The sequence below is a fragment of the Podarcis muralis genome, chromosome 17 (genome assembly GCF_964188315.1).
Source record: "Podarcis muralis chromosome 17, rPodMur119.hap1.1, whole genome shotgun sequence".
In the NCBI taxonomy this organism is placed as follows: domain Eukaryota; kingdom Metazoa; phylum Chordata; class Lepidosauria; order Squamata; family Lacertidae; genus Podarcis; species Podarcis muralis.
In genome coordinates this window covers 28,975,623-28,996,216 of record NC_135671.1, presented here as the reverse complement: position 1 = coordinate 28,996,216, position 20,594 = coordinate 28,975,623, and the positions used below count along the sequence as shown (strand labels likewise).

General features: G+C 45.8%; 1 protein-coding gene across 2 annotated transcripts in view; it reads right to left on the bottom strand.

Moving 5' to 3' along the window:
• Nucleotides 1-538: 538 nt before the first annotated feature.
• SMARCA2 (SWI/SNF related BAF chromatin remodeling complex subunit ATPase 2) overlaps nt 539-20,594 on the bottom strand; it is a 124,501-nt gene continuing 104,445 nt past the window's right edge. For both annotated transcript variants that reach the window (XM_028713238.2, XM_028713246.2), the window contains 5 exons: nt 7,844-7,949; nt 6,088-6,189; nt 4,385-4,514; nt 3,357-3,499; nt 539-1,442 (listed from right to left, as the gene is read on the bottom strand). In XM_028713238.2, the coding sequence (XP_028569071.2) occupies nt 1,407-1,442; nt 3,357-3,499; nt 4,385-4,514; nt 6,088-6,189; nt 7,844-7,949 (517 nt within the window). In that variant the 3' untranslated portion in view covers nt 539-1,406. The remainder of the gene's footprint in view (nt 1,443-3,356; nt 3,500-4,384; nt 4,515-6,087; nt 6,190-7,843; nt 7,950-20,594) is intronic.

The window sequence follows — 20,594 nt, the reverse complement described above, 5'->3', positions numbered from 1 at the left end:
ATTTAATGATTATTTAGTTAAATTTGTTACGTTAAACTAACTGGAAATAGCTTGCAGATACTTAATGGGCTTAGGATTTTATTTATGTTAAGTGATGAATTAATATGTTTAATTCTATAAGGTGAAGATTTAAGGATGTTAATGTTTTAAGTTATATTTCATAAAAATTGGGATTTGGAAAACCGTTTAAAGGACATGCAATGAAATTCAACCAAGGGGAAGTGAGGAAGTCACTTAACAAAGTTAATAAGTGTAATTTTTAATAAGGCTATGATTTATGTTTGTTTTGTTTGCTTGTCTTGTGTGTGTGTTTGTTTGTTTATAATATTGTGAAAACCAATAAAAAAATTTGGGGAAAAAAAAGAGAGATTTCAGGTGTCATCCTGGCTCCCGGGCATCTTCACTTGGTCGCAAGTGGCTGAGAGCCGGGTGCAAAACACGCCTGGCACCTGGTGAATTTTGAACACTGAAAGGAAGTGAGAAAGAAGCTCAACGGTGCAATGTCATTCTGCTTGGAAAACACGGATGGCACAGACCCTTCAAAATTACTGGAATTTTATTTGCCTCAGGCTTATGACTTGCAACCAAAGACATTGTGCAAAGAAAGCAAAGATTAAGTACACTTGGGGGAAAGGTGGCAAACCACATTGGTAACACAAAAGGTAATCTGATGAAAGAAGCCATTCATTATACTATATAGATTGCAATATTCAATAGCATTTTAAATCCAACTTTTTTGTAATCAAGAAAAAAAAAAGAAGAGAAGAAATAAAAGGAAAAGTAAAGTTTACAGTAGACATAAATTTCATGTATACAGTTCGAAAAGCATTTCTTTTTCAAGAATCAAATGAAGCAATGAATGCGGCAGGACTGGGTAGAGGCTAGCTACTGTACATTTAAGAAAATTGTATATATGCACCACAGTGAAGAAACAAATACAGAACTAATAAAACCTTGAAAACTGCCTGATGAAAAATAAAATCACCAGTTGCTTTTAATGGCTTCTCCTGGTTAGCAATGCTACAAAAGACATTGTTTTCAAATCTTTCTGATGCCAGATGATAGCATCTAATCAAATATGGAAACCAGGAATGTCAAACCATTAGTAAGTTAAACCCAACCAACCCATAGAAATATACTATCAACCCATGTTTTTTTCCCCATCAAAAGCTTTTTTTTTTTTTAAATCTTTGAGGCCCGTTTGGTCACAGTATGTTACATGTTTTTCCATTTTTATGTTTTTTACACCATGATACCATAACGTTTGTCTGGCAATATCCTAAAGCTAGTTATAGATGATGTAAATACAGAAACGCCCCGATGCCGATCTGGCAGAGTGAATTCGCTGGGTGCAGAATGAGGGAAGAGAAGAACGGTTCTCCTTTATGAACATCGGACCGTGTGAATCACTCGTCGTCACTTCCGCTGGCTTCCGACTGGTCCTGGATGGAAGAGGCAGGGGGGAAGGTTAGAGGTTTTGTTTGCTGAAAGCCTTGCAAAAAAGACAATGTTACTTTGACACCCCTGTTTGGGCCATAATAAAGAAACAAGGTGCAACCAAGAGATAGCAAGGCAATCCAGTTAATTTAGTCATGCCTCTGGATTTGTCGCAAGATGTTCTATAATAGGTTTATGAGCTATCAGGCACAGCTGTGCCGTGTGTATCTCGCAAGTCTCACGGCTTTCGCGACGATTTACTTCCAAATAAATATACCAAAAGACTGACGGCATGTGCAGTATGCTCACCCAGAACCAAATCCCAAGGAGTTTAGCGGGGCTTACGCAGCCTTAGCTGGCCTTTATAGGTAAAGGTAAAGGGACCCCTGACCATTAGGTCCCGTCGTGGCCAGCTCTGGGGTTGCGGCGCTCATCTCGCTTTATTGGCCGAGGGAGCCGGCGTACAGCTTCCGGGTCATGTGGCCAGCATGACTAAGCCGCTTCTGGCGAACCAGAGCAGCACACGGAAACGCCACTTACCTTCCTGCTGGAGCGGTACCTATTTATCTACTTGCACTTTGACGTGCTTTCTAACTGCTAGGTTGGTAGGAGCAGGGACCGAGCAATAGGAGCTCACCCCGTCACGGGGATTTGAACCGCCAACCTTCTGATCGGCAAGTCCTAGGCTCTGTGGTTTAACCCACAGCGCCACCAGTGTCCCTACAGCCGGCCTTTATAGGCTACCTTAAAACAAAATTAACAAAGAGCAACCTTTGTGCACCTGCAGAATTTCTTTCTTTTCCTTCTGAAGCCCACGCATATTGCAAACGGCCAGCAGAACTCCCCTGGCAAAACCCCATTTGCCATTAAGGGACCCTGCTCTTCAAGAAACCACAGGATATTTCACACAACAGAGGGGTCTTTCCAGCTATCCATACAAGAGTTAAGCCAGGCACAGGCAAACTCGGCCCTCCAGATGTTTTGGGACTACAACTCCCATCATCCCTAGCTAACAGGACCACTGGTCCGGGATCATGGGACTTGTCGTCTCAAAACATCTGGAAGGCCAAGTTTGCCTATGCCTGAGTTAAGCCTTAGTACTTAATTTTTTTAAAAAAATACTTTTATTTGATTTTTAAAAATATAAACATACAGCAAAAAACAATTCAAGACTGAAATATCAAGATTACTCTGAATCTCCTGACTTTCCCCATCCCTTCCACGGGTCCTAGTGATAATATGCACAACTGCATATCAATAGTATCCAAGATTTATCCTTCCCATTATTCTACAAGTGTGGTTGAAATCCTGCTAATGTTTTAGCCTCCTTACAATGGTCTTGTAAATAAATTGTAAACTTTCCCCATTCTTTTTTCAAGTTCTCATCTTCTTGATTTCTGAGCTTCCCAGTTAATTTGGCCATTTCGGTAGAGTCCATCAACTTGGTTTGCCATTCTAGTACTTAATTTTAACTTGGCCGGCTGAGCTCCAATGAACTACCTGCTCAAGGCCCCCTTTCCCTGAAATTTGCCACCTATTTCTTGATGCAAATCTCTTCCCTTGAGCTCAGAAGAAGCTTCCCAGCTCCTTCGATCCTGGGCATTGAGTCCAAGTGTTGAGCATCTTAATGGAGAGGTGGTGGGATACTATGCAATGCTCTCAAACCTTCCATGCATCCTGAGCCCCCCAAAATTGGCCCCCTTGCCCCCTCCCCCCGACTGGTTTTGGATGACAGCTCCCATCAGGGCTCCTGCTCGGGGACAGGGGAGCCCCAAATACCTGCAGCGCCCCCTGCTAGAAAACGCTCTGCTGGACTGTTCAACCTCCAAAGGTGAATCGCAGTCGTGATGACTGCAGATACAGGCACAGGGATGGGGGGGGGGGGGAATGCATTTACTGCTCTTGCAAGCAACACTCACATTTTCATCTTGATCCTCATCGCTGTCATCGTCGCTCACAACCGGTTTGGCTTTGACTCGACTTTGCCGCTTCTTGCCTTTTCCTTTCTCCCTGTTTTTATCCTCCTTTTTGTTTAGTTTGATTTTTACTTTCACAGATTTGGCTGCAAAAAACCCCAAAAAGCCCACGGAAGGAACTTAGCGGCCAAAATTAACAGACCGGACGCAGATTTAGTCCTGCTTACAGCAGAGCCGGAGACATAGACGGGACTTACGTCCGTCATTGCAGTTCTACACACTATGGGATGTGAATGAATCTAGTCTCAAGTGTGACTAAATGTGGGTCAAGCCCAGTGTTTAATGTTTCTCAGCCACTGACTCCCCTGGATTCCTCTGGAAGGAACAGTGGGCTATAAATTTAAACCATATATAAAACAAACAAACAAACAAACTCACACAAATCACTCATTCTCTCTCTCTCTCTCTCTCACACACACACACACACACACACTCCTGAAAAGGACCTTATCAGCATTCCTGATTCTACAACGTAAGAGTTTCAAAGAAATAATCTGAATGTAAATTTCATATAAGGAAATTTCCTATTTTAGAACAGTGCTTTTTTTCTGGGGGGACGGGACGCAGGGGTACACATACCCCTAAACAGTTTGTAAATCTACCGGAAGAAGAAACTGTTTTTAAAAAAATTGTTAGTTTCTTCTCTAGCAGGGTGAACCGTCGGTTCCATTGCTACCCCCGACGGCGGCTTCCTTTCCTTTCCCGGTGTTTCCCCAAGTCTCAGACAGAAGTGAGCGTTTAATGTGTGAAGCAGTGTGGAATGTGGATGTGTGGTGTTTTACTGATGAAAGCTTGGTCTCATGGAGGGGCACTATTTCAATATGGGCCACGCATGCTGTTTGTACTTTTGTCCATTTACTGTATTCATTTCCTCTGATTTGAACTATAATATGGTGGTTTTCTCGAGTCAAAACGAGAGTACCCCTAAACATTTTTTAAGGGGGGGGGAAGCAATGAAGTGAGGGGCTCACATTCAGATTCCGACTCGTCTTCCTCGTCTTCTTCTTCCTCGTTGCTTTCGTCCTCGCTCTCCTCTTCTTTGGCAATCTTCTGCCGCGCACTTTTGAACACCGACTGCAGAACAATGGAGTCCTCATAGATCTGTGGCAGGAAAGCAGGGCTGCGTCAGGCCGGCAAGCTGTGCTTCATCAAAGATTCACAGCGTGGAGCGCTATTTCCTATGCAAACCCAGAGAGAGCAAGGCTTCTCTCCCCCATTACAAGTCACAAGCCTTGTTGCATTAATTTTACAGGAAATGCCAATGTTAATTTTTCATGCACTAAATGAGGGTTAAAAAAAAGCCTTTTGGTGGCAGCCTGAAACAAAATGAAGCTCCATATTATATTTTCACATTTCTAAGCACCACCTACACTTATGTTTGAATGCAGGTAGGTAGCTGTGTTGGTCTGCTGCAGACGGAATATATATAAAAAATTGTCCAATAGACCTTAGTGACCAACTAAGTTTGTTCTGGTATAAGCTTTCATGATGTTAGACTAGAATCTTAATCTGAAGAAGTGTGCATGCACACGAAATCTTATACCCAGAACAAACTTAGTTGCTTATGTTTGAATTATTTAATGTTTTATTACTAATGATCTCAAGAGTCTTCAATGGAAGGCTCTAATTAAGATTTAGATTATAGTCTAACAATATATCCAGGTTAAAACAAAAGCACTCTTCCGATGCTAATTATCAGCAGAAAGAACAAAAGAGTTCGTGTTAGCTAATAATAGAATTCTGGGATAGATATAGGACCTGTTACAGTGAAGGTTCTTGCAATCTTTATCCATGGTTCACAGATTATGAACAGGCTGAACAAGATCACCCATCCTTCCCTTCCCATCTCATCTCCTCTTGCAAATTGAATCTGACCTTTCCCCAACAGCTTAAACTGCGGTTAATGGTCATGGCTTCAATGATCTTAGCTACGGTTAACGCCAACTAGGTTCCTGCATGATGGAGTTTTTCATAGGGACCCTTAGTTTGTATTAGCCAGGCATAGGCAAACTCGGCCCTCCAGATGTTTTGGGACTACAACTCCCATTACCCCTGACCACTGGTCTTGGTAGCTAGGGATGATGGGAGTTGTAGTCCCAAAACATATGGAAGGCAGAGTTTGCCTATGCCTGGTATTAGCCATGGTCAAGACTGGTGAAGACTGCACCTCTTAGCCAACAAATAGATTCCTCCAATGATCCATCAGGGATGATGAGTTGCAAGATAAAGATTGACAAGCCACCAATCCACTCATAAGCAAAATGGAGATACAGTCTATATTTACTTCAGCAAGTGCCAATTTTATTACCCAACTTCCAAGGAAAATGTTGAGTTCTTCAGAAGATTTTTAAAAATAACACCACCACCACGGAAAACTACCAACTAGTTGATACCAAGGGTGGTAAATGTAGACTTATTTCTCCAACCGAGATGTTTCAAGTATACTGTAGTTGCAGGAGAAGAACTTCCTGCTATAGAACAAACTCTGAAGACTAAAAGCAAGCTGAAACAGAAAATACGGAACTGAAGGTTGTTTTATACAACTGGGGAAATGTTAACGCCACCCCAAGTTTAGACAGCCCCCAGGCTTCTTACTGACTTACATAACATGTTCACAAATGCAAATGTGTACACCAACACCACAGTTCTGCTAAGCAAATAATTTGAACCCGACCTGTGATCCTTCCAAGTTGAAGGTCTGAGCGTTGTGACACAACAACATGACGTCCTTCTCCAGGTCGCTAACACTCCGATATTTATGGTTACGAATTCTTTCCTAAAAACCCAATCGAAAGAGATTGAAAGGGGGAGAGAAAGAACAGGATAGCTGGTTAAACAAGCCTGCTGCACTCATGAACACAACAGATTCATGTACGCAACGTTCTCAGTGTTGTTATCCTTCTGGCGTAGATTAATCGGATAGCACAAACAAAGCAAGCGTTTTCAGATAAAATATAATAATAATAATAATAATAATAATAATAATAATAATATTTATATCCCACCCACCTGGCTGGGTCCCCCCCGCCACTCTGGGCGGCTTCCAACAAAACGCTAAAATACAATAACCTATTAAACATTAAAAGCTTCCCTAAACAGGGCTGCCTTTAGATGTCTTCTAAAAGTTTGGCAGTTATTTTTCTCTTTGACATCTGGTGGGAGGGTGTTCCACAGGGCGGGCACCACTACCGAGAAGGCCCTTGGCGCTGGACCTCAGTGTCCGGGCAGAACGATGTAGGTGGAGACGCTCCTTCAAGTATACTGGACTGAGGCCGCTTCTCCTCTGCTGGGTTTAGCAGCCCTGCTCCAGAAGAGAGTTTGATCTGGCATCCTTTAACCAGCCTAACCTGGCTTCACGCCGGTTACTTGGGGATGGGATAGTCCTGCTGGTTTATCAATGGCAGCTAGACATGGCGGAGGTTATGCTCTGCCTCCATGCGCAGGGACTGCAATGCACACCAGGCGCTGGAGAGGGGGCTGGCACTCAGCTTTCCCACAGGCCCCCCTCTGTTCAGATGCCAAGGGGATGAAGAACTACAGTGGTGCCTCGCAAGACGAAAATAATCCGTTCCGCGAGTCTCTTCGTCTAGCGGTTTTTTTGTGTTGCGAAGCAACCCTATTAGCAGCATAGCGCTATTAGCAGTTTAGCGGCTATTAAAGGCTTAGCGGCTAAAAGGCTATTAGCGGCTTAGAAAAAGGGGGGGGGAGCGGAAAAAAATCGCAAGACTCGCAAGACGTTTTCGTCTTGCGAAGCTAGCCCATAGGGAAATTCGTCTTGCGAAGCAACTCAAAAACGGAAAACCCTTTCGTCTAGCGGGTTTTTCGTCTTGCGGGGCACCACTGTACACAACTTCTGGAAGACATTGGAAGGCAGCCCTGTATCGGGAAGCTTTCAATGTTTAATGTTTTACTATGTTTTTATACGTGCTGGAAGCCACCCAGAGTGGCTGGGGAAACCCAGCCAGATGGGTGGGGTACTACTACTACTTCTACTACTACTACTAATAATAATCTGGCTGGCCACTGTGAGAACAGAAAGCAATTCCACAGGTACATCACAGACATGGAAGAATAACAACAAGGAGTATTTAATTTCTGCTATTTGTGCACAAGTGCAAAAGCCAAGTCATGATAACTTGGCCCGATGCTGGAAAGCTGCATTCAAGGTCAAATGAAATGGCGGGAAGGATTTGAGGTAAAAGCAGCGGAAGGAAAAATGACAAAATAACTGGAATAGAGAATTTTTGTGTGATAGGTATAATGCGGTAGAAAGGGTTTGAGTCAAAAACACTGTGGAGGTGAGGGAGTCAACTCATGAAACAATGTCTCTGATTTGAAGGTTACCGTGAAAACATTTGGAAAAAATTAATTAAAAATATGTGTAAAAAAGGAAGGAAGCTGCATTCGCGTTTAGCAGAAATCAGGCTCACCTTAATTTTTTTGAAATCCACTGGCTTTCTAATTAATTCATAGTATTCTGGGTATTCTTTCCTGGAAGGCAGCTGAATAAAGACTTCACTTAACTGTCGTCCTGAGCTGTTAAAAAGGACAAAAATAATAGAAAACGTTATTACTTAGCTGTGACAAGAAATGGCAGTGACCAGCATGTTTGAGAAGGAAAAAAGGAAGATGGTTTTGCTTTTCACCTAAGAATTTGTTCCAGCTCAAGAAATGGAGCATTAATAAAATCCTGTGCTGTGAGGAATCAAAGTACAAGGGCAGTCATATAGAATAATATAAAAGATGTACCAGCGAGGGATATTCTGGAAATATACGCAAATTGCAGAACAGACTACGTTGCACACATTCCTAGAACAGCAGCACAGGACTGAATTTTACCTTCTTTTTCTTTTCTTTTAAACCCAAATACCTGGCTACTTTTTCACAGAAGGATTTGATTTCTTAGTCCCCTTTGTGCATTTGTCAGTGAATATGGCTTAAAACAACAACCAAGAACACAAAGCCAAAAAGCATTTATTTGCTAACAGAAAGCTTCCACCGGTTGCAACTGAGGTTATGCTAAAATAAAGCAAACGATTACTTGTGAATATGCTATCCTGGTTTTCAATCTCAATTTCCAGTTCCATATGCACCTTTTGAACATAAATAAAGAAATAAGAGATCTAACAATCATAGAAAGCATGCACACTATTTCTTTTCCGGTTGCCTAGCAACTGCCAGGCTATACGCTGAAGAGCAGTAGGACCTGCATAAATTAAGAAAATCTTCAGAAAGATGAGTGGCATCGCTGTACTCTGACTCTACTGGGTCACATTGTCTGCCCCCCTCCCCCAAACAAGGCATCTCAGCAAATAAACACAGATAATGGTGTTGTTTTAAATCTGTTTTGTGTGCTATGCAACATCCTTCCAGACTGGCGGGGAAAAGCACCGTTTGTCGCTGCATATAGTGGCATTAACAGGCGGCGAATTTTAAGGTACCGTATTTTTCTGTGTATAACCCCCCCCCCCGGTGTATAACACGACCCCTATTTGGGGAGACTCAAAATTAAGAAAGTGGGGGGAGATTGCCCAGAGTTGTTAAGCTTTATTGGGGGGGGGGGGCGGGACCACCCGCAGCTGACGAGCACACGCCTCGCAGAAGCCACCAATCATCTGCCCAATCACATCCAGAAGCCACAAATTGCCTCCGCAACAACAGCCAATCCCAACCAGTCCTTGTGGCATGCACCCATCACTGTATATCTCTGACTCACGGCTGCCAACAATCGCCTGTCTCCCCCTCCAAGTATGACCCGTGTATAAGACGACCCCCAATTTTTTACATTTTTTTTTTTTAAAAAACCTCGTCCTATACACAGAAAAATATGGTAAGCTTGTTAACGGAGAAATCTGAGGGCTCCCTTGGACAAAAAACAAGGACACCAGCCAGGAATACCAGAGCAAAACAGCAGCCAGTAGGCTTGGTCTTTATTGAAGACTGTTGTGACATGACTCCCACCTGCCTCAAGGTGGAACAAGATGGAAGTCCCAAACAAAAGAGAACCCTAACTTTTATTAGTTGCTTATCCCCATGTTACACCCCCCCAAAACTACATCACTAATACAGCATGGTTACATCATGAAAGGGGAGGTCTGGTGGCAGTAATCTGAGCATCCTGGACCCTGCCCCATGGTTCTCCTTGCCCTCCACCAAACACCCATCAAGTGTAACAAAAGAGACATTTCCCTGTTTCCCAGCCAAGTTAATCACACCCTTTTGCCTTCATCTGGGTTTGTTATTTCTGGAATGGCTACCTGTCTGGCACTCAGGTATCAGGATGCCAGGGCACAGGGGCTGCTGAGTAGCTGAGCTCACATGTCTCTATGAATTTCTGAAGTTCTCCCAGTGAGCCAGTACATAGATACATTTATCAGTCAATTCTTACATTTGGTATCGTGCAGCATAGGCCCTTTGAATAGATAGGAAGAAACTGTGACGAAGTGTTTTGTGGGGACAAATCACGAAAGTGATTGTGCTGATTTTGGTAGTGGGCTGCATGGGCATGATATCTGCTGGAGGGGCAACACCCTCCCCCCCAACCTATACATAAATTCCTGCAACAAGCTGCAGATTCATTTCACAAGGTGAGCCCTCTGGGCAATATCATTGGAGCAATTCAACGCCACTATCCACTGAAACCCCCAAATTTCACACATGCACACATACAGTGTACGTTTTGTCTGGAGGGATTCAGTGCCTCTGAGATCTGAGTAGGATTATCGAGATCAGGGCTTCCCAAACTGTCGTCTGCGGACCCTCAGAGCTCCGTGAGCGAGAGGAGGAGGAGGAGGATGGAGGTGCCAGCAGAGGAGGACAGAAGGGGCCCTGGCCTGTGGGGCGTGTTTCTCTGCAGCACCTCTGGGGCTGGGTTGTCTCCTCCTCGTAAGGTGGGAGACTCGGTGAGGAGTAGGCGGCCTTGGGGCTTGGGCAAGAGGGGGGGTGAAAGGGAAAGCGGGTGGGGCATTGCAGAAGGCGGAAAGGACCAGCATGGGCTATGTGTTGATACCCTTCCCGCGTGCCCCCTTTCCACCCCTGATGCTGGGATTTGGACAGGTGGCTGAGGCAACCCAGCTACTGATTTGACAGGGGGCCCCATCCTGCTCAGTGCCGGATTTAAGTATACGCTAAACAAGCTCTAGCTTAGGACCCCACTCTCTTGGGGGCCCCCAAAAAAATCAAAGGAAAAAAAACCCTGGATGTACATTTCCAAAATATAAAACACAAATAAAATAAAACCCACATACAGCACCAGTGTTTTGTAGGCTCCTAGGATGTAAGTCATGGGCCCCGCCTGCTCCCTAAAATATCACTGGTTTGCCTCTTTCTATATATAGGGTGCCGACATTCTGCACTGACTGGTTGCATGGCAACGTGTGCAAATGGCTTGAGATACCTATGAGGTCCATAAATTATCATGTTGCTACACAATATATTCAACACAAAAAACAGTGACAATTTGTTGCTGACAAACCGCCCCGTTACCTTCAGGAGCTGAGGGCCTCATCAAACCTAAATCTGGCCCTGGTCCTGCTCACCTGCCAAGGTTGGCCCATGAGGCAGGAGCCAAAAGGCTTTTCCACTCCTGGTCTAATGGGTCAGCATAGATTTCATGAGGTTTAGGGGTGCGCTGGGTTGTTGAGGGCTCATGGGCGGGTTGCTAGGCAATGCAAGCCGGGACAGATTGCCCGGTACCCTAATAAATATGGCCGTGTTTCAAGACGCCCCTGGGCTCTTTGCTGCAACAGGTCAGCGTTTTTCCTCCCCCTCCTCTGGAAATTGTGCCAAGCGCCCTGTTATTGTTCTCAAGGACGAAGTCTGGAGCTCCGTCTGAAGGGGAAAGCCAGATTAGGCAGAAACTCGCTCTTTTCTCCAACGGGTGACTTCTAAAGCGCCCCCTTGCTGGATCGGGTCCTCGTTCTTCATGCACGCTTAACAAAGCAGCAAATGCAGCCGAGTGTGAAAGTGCTGTTAATTCCGGCAGACGTGCCTGGGTGGAAAGGAACGCTTGGCATCTGGAGCCTGACCCGCCTTCCTACCCGTCATGCAAAGAGGGGCAGCTATTTGAGAGCATCAATCCCAAAGGGAACGTAAACTCAAGAAGTGGTTTGTTTCAGACTAGAAATGGTCAAAAGAATTAAAATACTGAGCTGGTGTTTCTGTTCAAAGCAGTGTGGAATTTGTTTCAGTTTTAGTTGGAAAAGTTTCTTTTCATATTTGATTATCATTGTTGTTGTTTAGTCATTTAGTCGTATCCGACTCTTCGTGACCCCATGGAGCAGAACACGCCAGGCACTCCTGTCTTCCACTGCCTCCTGCAGTTTGGTCAAACTCATGTTCAAGAACACTATCCAACCATCTCGTCCTCTGTCGTCCCCTTCTCCTTGTGCCCTCCATCTTTCCCAACATCAGGGTCTTTTCCAGGGAGTCTTCTCTTCTCATGAGGTGGCCAAAGTACTGGAGTCTCAGCTTCAGGATCTGTCCTTCCAGTGAGCACTCGGGGCTGATTTCCTTAAGAATGGAGAGGTTTGATCTTCTTGCAGTCCATGGGAATCTCAATAGTCTCCTCCAGCACCAGAATTCAAAAGCACCAATTCTTCAGCGATCAGCCTTCTTTATGGTCCAGCTCTCACTTCCATACATCACTACTGGGAAAACCATAGCTTTAACTATACGGACCTTTGTTGGCAAGGTGATGTCTCTACTTCTTCAGATGCTGTTTAGGTTTGTCATTGATTTTCTCCCAAGAAACAGGCGTCTTTTAATTTCTTGGCTGCTGTCACCATCTGCAGTGATCATGGAGCCCAAGAAAGTAAAATCTCTCACTGCCTCCATTTCTTCCCCTTCTATTTGCCAGGAGGTGATGGGCCTAGTGGCCATGACATTTTCTGTAGGACATAACTACTGCACCTGAACAATTACTGAAACGCAAGTTACACAAAACATCCACGTATAATAGCATGACCAGCAAATGCCTCGAGTTCTTGCAGTCATCTGAAATCCCCACTCAACGGACAACACATAAATTATTCTTTTGGTATCCAAATCACAACCCTGCTTTCATCGTTTCACAGAACTCTTTGTTCTGCAACAATTCAGTCACAGAAAATATTCACACAGCAAGGTAGAGGCATGGGAGTTATTTTCCTTCCTAGGTGGAAGTGGATGCCATCAAGAGAAAACGACTTTCTCTCTTGTCCCTGGTTCCACATTTGTCAGGAACTGACACACACAGGACTTGGGAAAGGGCCACTTCACCTTGGCATTCATTTGCACATTTTTATTTTCTCCAGCGTAAACTGGAAGGTACACAGAGGAAACTGCAGTGCATCCGCCATATGGAAAAAGGACAGCTGGGATTATGGAAATAGTGGCTCCTGCGATCCACGTGACCAAAGGGTAGGAAAGAGACGGGCGCAGTTTTCAATACCTGTTGACACAGTGTGGTTGCAGAGATGTCTTGTGAAAGACTAGGATGCTGATCACCTCCACCAATTTTTACGTCAAAGACATAACCTACTAAACTAGAATAGCGTCTTGCGTTTCTAAAATGCTGTCTGTATCATCTACAGCGGTACCTCAGGTTACATACGCTTCAGGTTACAGACTCCGTTAACCCAGAAATAGTGCTTCAGGTTAAGAACTTTGCTTCAGGATGAGAACAGAAATCGTGCTCCGGCGGTGCGGCGGCAGCAGGAGGCCCCATTAGCTGAAGTGGTGCTTCAGGTTAAGAACAGTTTCAGGTTAAGAACGGACCTCCGGAACGAATTAAGTACTTAACACGAGGTACCACTGTATCATAAAAACATGTTCATCTGGCAATTCACGCAGAAATATTTTCTTAATTCACTACATTGACACCACTGCTTTGGAGCCCCAGACCATAATGTTACATTTCTGCAGTAACTTCCATATCAGGCATGTAAAGTTATCCAGATCCCTCGTTTGCTTACGGTTGGCAGGTATATTTAATTTGGTACAAGCCAGAAGACTTTCAGTTCTACAGTCCTAATTAAAGAGCTCAGGCAAAGCACAGAAATGAAAACACAAGTATTGTTATTTCCCCCCTGATCAATGCTCTCTTCCTAAAGGAATCCATCTCTGTTTATCTATTAGACAACCTCCCTCCTTGGATCTTGGAAGTGTTTTGCCAAAGCGAGCCCCCACCCTCCAAAACAATTAATGAGACTAGCACTTACTCAGCATTTAAACTAAGTCGAACCAAACAAAATTCCCAGCATCCTTTGCAAACCTCATCGCAAGGCAACTCATCTGTAACATGAACTTGCAGCTTCCAGTGCTTCTCGTCAAGGGCAAGCAATGTCACCAAGAAGCTAATTAAAATTTAAAATTGTAGCTAGGGGTATTTCCCCCCCTTATTTGGATTTTGGTAAATACAAGGAACTCTGTAACCGCTGCTGTTGGCAAAGCAGTGTAGGAAAAGCAAAGGGAACTGCTCAGAAATGGCACTTCTCTCCTGGCGACACCGTCTATTGCAGGTGCCTCCCTGCAAGTGATGAGAGGATGGGGATCCAGGGACAACAGCAAGGGATGCAGCTGACAGGAAACACGATCCGTAGCATTATTAACCGCATGCAAGTCCTGGCAAATTCTGTGACTCTCGCTCCCTACTAGGGCTGGGCGGTATCTTGAAATATCATCCCAAACTGGTCCAAAGTCCATATTGTGATATTGGTCTCATCATTTTGGGTCTGGAAATATATCGTATTTTTCTGTGTATAAGACGCCCCCATGTATAAGACCCCCCCCCCATGGGGGACTCAGAATTAAGAAAATGGGGGGAAGATTGCCCGGAGTTGTTAAGCTTTTTTTTTGGGGGGGGATTGCCAATCGCCCGCCCTATTGCCGCACCAACAGCCAATCGATAACAGCCCTTGACGCAGCCACCAATAACACAAAAAATAGCCGCTGACAATCTCCGGATCCCGGCAGCAACCAATCCCACGTCACCGTGTATAAGACGAACCCCAATTTTTAACATAATTTTTTAGTAACTTGTCTTATACATAGTACAGGATGGTATTGTGAATTCTGCGTGTGTGTGTCATGCAAAAAAACCGGGAATTCACCCAATGGCTCTCAGGTAGTACCATCCTTATTTCAGACACTGTGATGTATCGGTATATTGTGATGTTTAGCTGGTGATAGATTGCGATGCTGAAAACCAGATTATCGCCCAGCCTGACTCCATACAATGTTTAGGATTGTTAAATTTCACTCAGAGCCCTTGGGTCTCTCCTCTAGCCTATGAAAATCAGAGCTTAACTCATCACTGTGTAATATTTTTAATTCAGCAATCGTAGATCATGTCATCAGCCGCTGTTCACATTTCAGCAAGTAATTCCGCCGGGCTCGCACAAGGCTCAGTATCACCGGACGTTTCTGTGCAAGGCTGCCATTTGTAGCATCGCCCTGATTTGCAGCAGGTATGCAAGAGTTAAAGAGACACGGCGAGCAAAATTCTGTTCTCATGGAAACTGGCATAAATCAGCAGAGACTTTGCTACTTACTATTGATCGGTCAGCACAACAGAATGGGTCATTTCACTCACAACTAATTTCTCCGGACCCCCACACAGCTCAGCAGGCCGTTAGCCTTTAGAAGATGATTTGCAAGAGGGTGCAACCAAAAATGGCAGAGGGCATGAACAGAGGACTCCTCAAATGCTGTTGTATATTTTTAGCATGATAGCACCTCCACAAGGGGGATTTCTGAGAATCCTGAATGAGCTATTCTGAGAATCCTTCAAGTCAGTTCACTCTTGCAAATCATTACTCACGAGGATGCCCTGTATATGCATTTGCAGCGTAACGCCGGATTGAGAGCCTTGTGTGAGTTTGCAGAAAAAATACCGTCAGCGGCGAGATCAGCAATGATGCGCAGGATTCCCCAAAAGACAGCTGGCCGATTTATGACCAATCTTCTCCGGTGATTAACAGTAGTGCTTGCCCTGGACTGGGCAGTGACCCCCATGAACAGAGGCTTCATCCCACAACACGAACCAAGCCTGGGATGCCATGGCAGGCACACACAGGTGTTGGCAAGCAACCAAGGAAACGGGGGCAACTGGCAGGGCCCCAGCTGGCTCCTGCCCACTGGCCAGTGTGCCAGGCGATCTCCAGTCCTTGGTGCAGCCTCAGCAATCCGAGCTTGAGAAGCTGGGGCACGCTACTCAGCAGAGTAAACGCTACACAACAGAAGTGGCAGGAGAAGTTGTGTGAGCATATTTACAAGCAGTTTATTCAGCATAAAGGTAAAGGGACCCCTGACCATTAGGTCCAGTCGTGACCGACTCTGGGCTTGTGGCGCTCATCTTGCTTTATTGGCTGAGGAAGCCAGCATACAGCTTCTGGGTCATGTGGCCAGCATGACTAAGCCACTTCTCGCAAACCAGAGCAGTGCACAGAAACACCGTTTACCTTCCCGCCGGAGCGGTACCTATTTATCTACTTGCACTTTGATGTGCTTTCGAACTGCTAAGTTGGCAGGAGCAGGGACCGAGCAACGGGAACGCACCCCGTCGCTGGGATTCGAACTGCCGACCTTCTGATCGGCAAGCCCTAGGCTCTGTGGTTTACCCCACAGCGCCACCCATGTCCCTTTTATTCAGCATACAGCAGGACAAAAGGAAACATGTCTGATCCCTTTCGTGTCCAAAGCAAGACAGCAAAAGCAATACACAAACGGAAGTTCCCAGCAAGCTGTGCTGGAGTGTAAACAGGCATGTGACACACAACAACCACGCCTGTTCCTTAAGGTGGAACGGAATATCCCAACAGTGGGTTCAAGCGAAGTTGATGCAGAAGCTTGGAAAACCAAGACACAAGCTGAGAACTGGGAGTGTTTGTGCCAAGCACCTGTTTGCAAAGGGCTTGAGAACCTGGAATCCTTCCACTGTTTCTGGAGTAAATAGGGCAAGATGCATTAACCATCAGTTCATTTTTCCTTGACTTGTTTAAGGATCTCTGGAAGGGACTTCTTGACACTGAAGAAATGCAGTGCGTGCCAAGCTTGTTTTCTCCTGCTCTGGAGACTCGAACCCGTGGCTTCAAGTCACAAGGAAGGACATTCAACATCAGGAGGAACTTTCTGATAGGAAGAGCTGTTCGAGGGAGGAACGGTCTCCCTCGGGAGGTGGTGGACTCTCCTTCCTTGGAGGGTTTTAAGCAGAGGTTGGGTGGCCATCTGTCATGGGCGCTTGAGCTGAGACTCCTGCATTGCAGAGGGTTGGAATGGATGACCTTCGGGGGTCCCTTTCAACTCTACAATTCTACGATCTGGAAAGGGCTGCTTGGATCAGGTCTGAAATGTCTTAATGGAATCAGGTGCCACACCAGGCAGCCTTGGGAATCAGGTCAGGAGTGTCGCCAGCTCCGCCTACGGGACCCCAAAGAGGAAGTTTCCAAGGGGAAGCTGAGGTAGACCATGCTGAAAGGGGGACTCAACCAAGAAAGGGGTTCTTTCCTTTCCTGGGCTTTTTTTTAAACCACTGTCCCAAGAAATTGGACCCTAATAAATAGCTTTTCTTCACCCCACCCACTCTGTTACAGCTCCAAGACTGAGACTAAGAAGCTTCCTTTTTCTCCCCTCGTGTCCCACCTGGGGCAGATTTTCCTTGGAAGAGCTATGGAAGACACGGGCAGCCGTTGATGCTGGTTACTAGCCCCCTCCCCTAAAAATAGAGAAGATAGTTGGAGGCCCAGACAGAGAAGTTAAGGGGTGGGGTTGGGGGTTTCAAGCAACAGCCGCTTCCCTAGCGAGGCTGTTGCTCAAGTTCCAGCGGAACCTGCAAATTCTCAAACTTCTGCCATCAAGGAGCCATACTGTGGCAGACCTAATCTCAGCTGGCCAAGGCTGAAACAGCAGTTTATTCCACGTAGGGAGGTAAAACAAGCTGGGTGCTTGGGGAGGGGGGGGGGAATGGCTCTGTGCTGTAAAAGAAAGCAATTTTTCACTGCTTGGGCAGGAGCTGGCGGGAGATGCTCAGGGAAGACTGACAATGTCGCCAGTCTGCTCTGAGGAAACTGGATGCCCCCGCCCCCCCCCCCCGCTTAAGAAGCAGCGCCCCCAAAGGCTCCTGCCCTGGCTGGGAAACGGAGGAAAATCTCACAGGGACGCCCAGATCCGAGCCTGAAAACATCCCTCGTCTGGTCAGTTTTAAAGGACTTTGCATTAAAGGAAACATGGATGACCAACTGGGAATCCCAGCAATTCTGCCTGGGCAAGCAGGGACTCCCCCCCCTGAATGAGTCCAAAGAGTCGCGGACGCGGCCTGGTACCAGGAAGCGCTGCGTCCCAGAGGATAACGGACTTGTTGCCATGCGGGTAACAAGGCTAACGACGGCCAACCAACTCTTTAAAGCTCTCCTTGCCACTCCTGTTGATTCATCGCACCACTTAAATGATCCAGGCTCCAGCTCCAGTGAAGAGAATTAGTTGGAAGTGACCAAAAGTGGCCTGAGGAACGAAGGAAATAAAATCCATCCCGGCCTCAGTTAAGTAAGATGGTTTTCTTAGTGAGAGCATTTGCCTTTGTAGGGAAACGGAAGTGAGACGTGGAAGTTGAAAACATTGCTTCGGGGGTCTCCTAAAAGGATTAGCTCATGTTCAATGAACAAAAAATAGTGTGCGCCACCCCCACCCCCCCTTTGACTGTGAAAGCAACAAGTGAATCAATCTGCACCCATTTTTGCTTCTTTCAGTCTTCCAAAGACTGGAGGGAGAGACTGAGCTCCAATAAATGTGGCGTGAGATATGCGCACACAAACATTCCCGCCCGCCCCCCACATTACGGGATTGCTGGCTGGGGAGGCCAGCCCTGCACCCCTGGCCTCACACTATGCCGTTGGCACTGAAGGCCCCCAAGTGACAGGAGACCCCGGGCCGATCTGGATCCCCTCAAAGGTAGAGATGCTCAAGATGCGCAGGGCCCCTTTGTGTAGCCATTGGGTGCACAACCGGAAGAATGAGGGTGCTAGTGCGCTGTACTCCTTATTTAGAACCAATCAGGTTGAGAAAATGGAGAACCCATCGAGGGGTCCTGCTCTCTTCTTGCTGGTGTAAAAAGGTTTTGCAAAGCGAAGTATCTTACTGACTTCTTTGGCATCCCTCGTAGCCGATTAAGATTGTCTTCCATAAACACGGTTTTAACAATGAGTCCGTAAGTGACTGTGGAGGCCAATTCTGGATCCACATGTCCTTCCACAGTGGAGCACAGGTTTCCAGGCGGGAGTTGATCACAGTGTGGATTTGCCAAGCGTGCCTTCCTCTTAGCACATTTCTCCCTTGCGTCCTGAGTTCAAGTGTCTTCAAAACCCATGACACCTTTGGTAAAGGCTGTTCTCCAATTGGAGCACTTGCAGGCAAGTGTTTCCCAGTTGTTGGTGTTTATACTACATTTTAAAGATTTGCCTTGGGAGCGTTTTTAAAACTCTTTTGTTGACCACCAGAATTATACTTTCCATTTTTAATTCTGGAGTAGAGTTTGGAGGACGATAATCAGGCATCGGCACAACATGACCAGTCCAACAAAGCTGAGGCTGAAGAATCAACACTGGTGATCTTTTCTTCTTCCAGTACCCTGGCATTAGTTCACCACTGACTGTTTCATACAACACCCAGAAGCACACCTCAAAGGGCAGATTCAGGATGATGGCATTTCATGTTTTGTCCCTGTTCTGGGTCATCATTAATTTTGTTTTCATTATACAGTGGTACCTTGGGTTAAGTACTTAATTCGTTCCGGAGGTCCGTACTTAACCTGAAACTGTTCTTAACCTGAAGCACCACTTTAGCTATAATGGGGCCTCCTGCTGCCACCATGCCACCGGAGCACGATTTCTGTTCTCATCCTGAAGCAGTTCTTAACCTGAAGCTTCTGGGTTAGGAGAGTCTGTAACCTGAAGCGTATGTAACCTGAAGCGTATGTAACCCGAGGTACCACTGTAATGGGCACAATAGGCTTCTGCAGAATTACAAAGCCACATTTTGGACTCATGTCAGTAATCTCTCACCTATTTTTTAAAATCCACTTCTAGCTAAGCAAAAAACTCTTCAGCTCTCAGGATGGGTTGGACTCTTTCAGCTCCATGGCTTTATTCCTCCTTGGGCAACCTTCCTGAGGCTTCGTGACAGCGGTGGGGGGGCAGATGTCCAAAGGGCAAAAGTGGTGGTGGTGGGGACACTTTCCCTTGTATGGCAGGTTGTGTTCCAGCCATGCAGAAACCCTAGATTTCTCCACCCCCAGACCTCTCCACCTTCCCAGTGGGCAGCAGAAAAGATCAAGGAAACATTTCCGCCAGGCAAAAGCACTCTGCACATGTGGCTGGGGGGTGGGGTCCACGACTCTCCAGGGCCAAACGGGGAGGAGGACATTCAGGAAAACACTCCCATTGCTAACTCGCTGCTATAAAAAGAGAATGAAACGCCCGTGTTTTTAATTTTACAAACGCTGAATCAATGTGATAAGGCTACTTCTGAGCTCACTTGAGTTTTGCGAACAGATAGCAAACTCACGTGTCCGTTGTGCAATCTAAGCTGGTCATGGTGAACAAGCCCATCTCCATTTAGTCAGTCCAGATATGAACGGAGCTGTTGGCCTTCCCACCAAACCTCTGCGATTATTTAGGAAAATGAATGTGTCATTTAGGAAAAGCTCTAAATGACGGCAGGTTCCTGTGTCATCCAAACTGGGGAGCCACAGTGTCTTAGGGGCTCCCTGGTTGTGAGAAGGGGCCACGTAAATGGACAAAGTCAGAATCTTGGCTTCCTAACCCACAGGGTGGGTAAAAATCAATGATTATTATTTTTTAATGGATTTTTAAAATTTAAATCAGATTACTTTTATTTAAATTGGATTTTTAAAATAAACTGCTTTTGGGGGATTAATCTTTCTAAAGATAGTTTTCTATTTAAGTTACATTAGAGTCCAAAGGCTATTCATCAGGAAATAAGGATTTTTTAAAGTTTTAGGTAAAGGTAAAGGTACCCCTGCCCCTACGGGCCAGTCTTGACAGACTCTAGGGTTGTGCGCCCATCTCACTCAAGAGGCCGGGGGCCAGCGCTGTCCGGAGACACTTCCGGGTCACGTGGCCAGCGTGACAAGCTGCATCTGGCGAGCCAGAGCCGCACACGGAAACGCCGTTTACCTTCCCGCTAGTA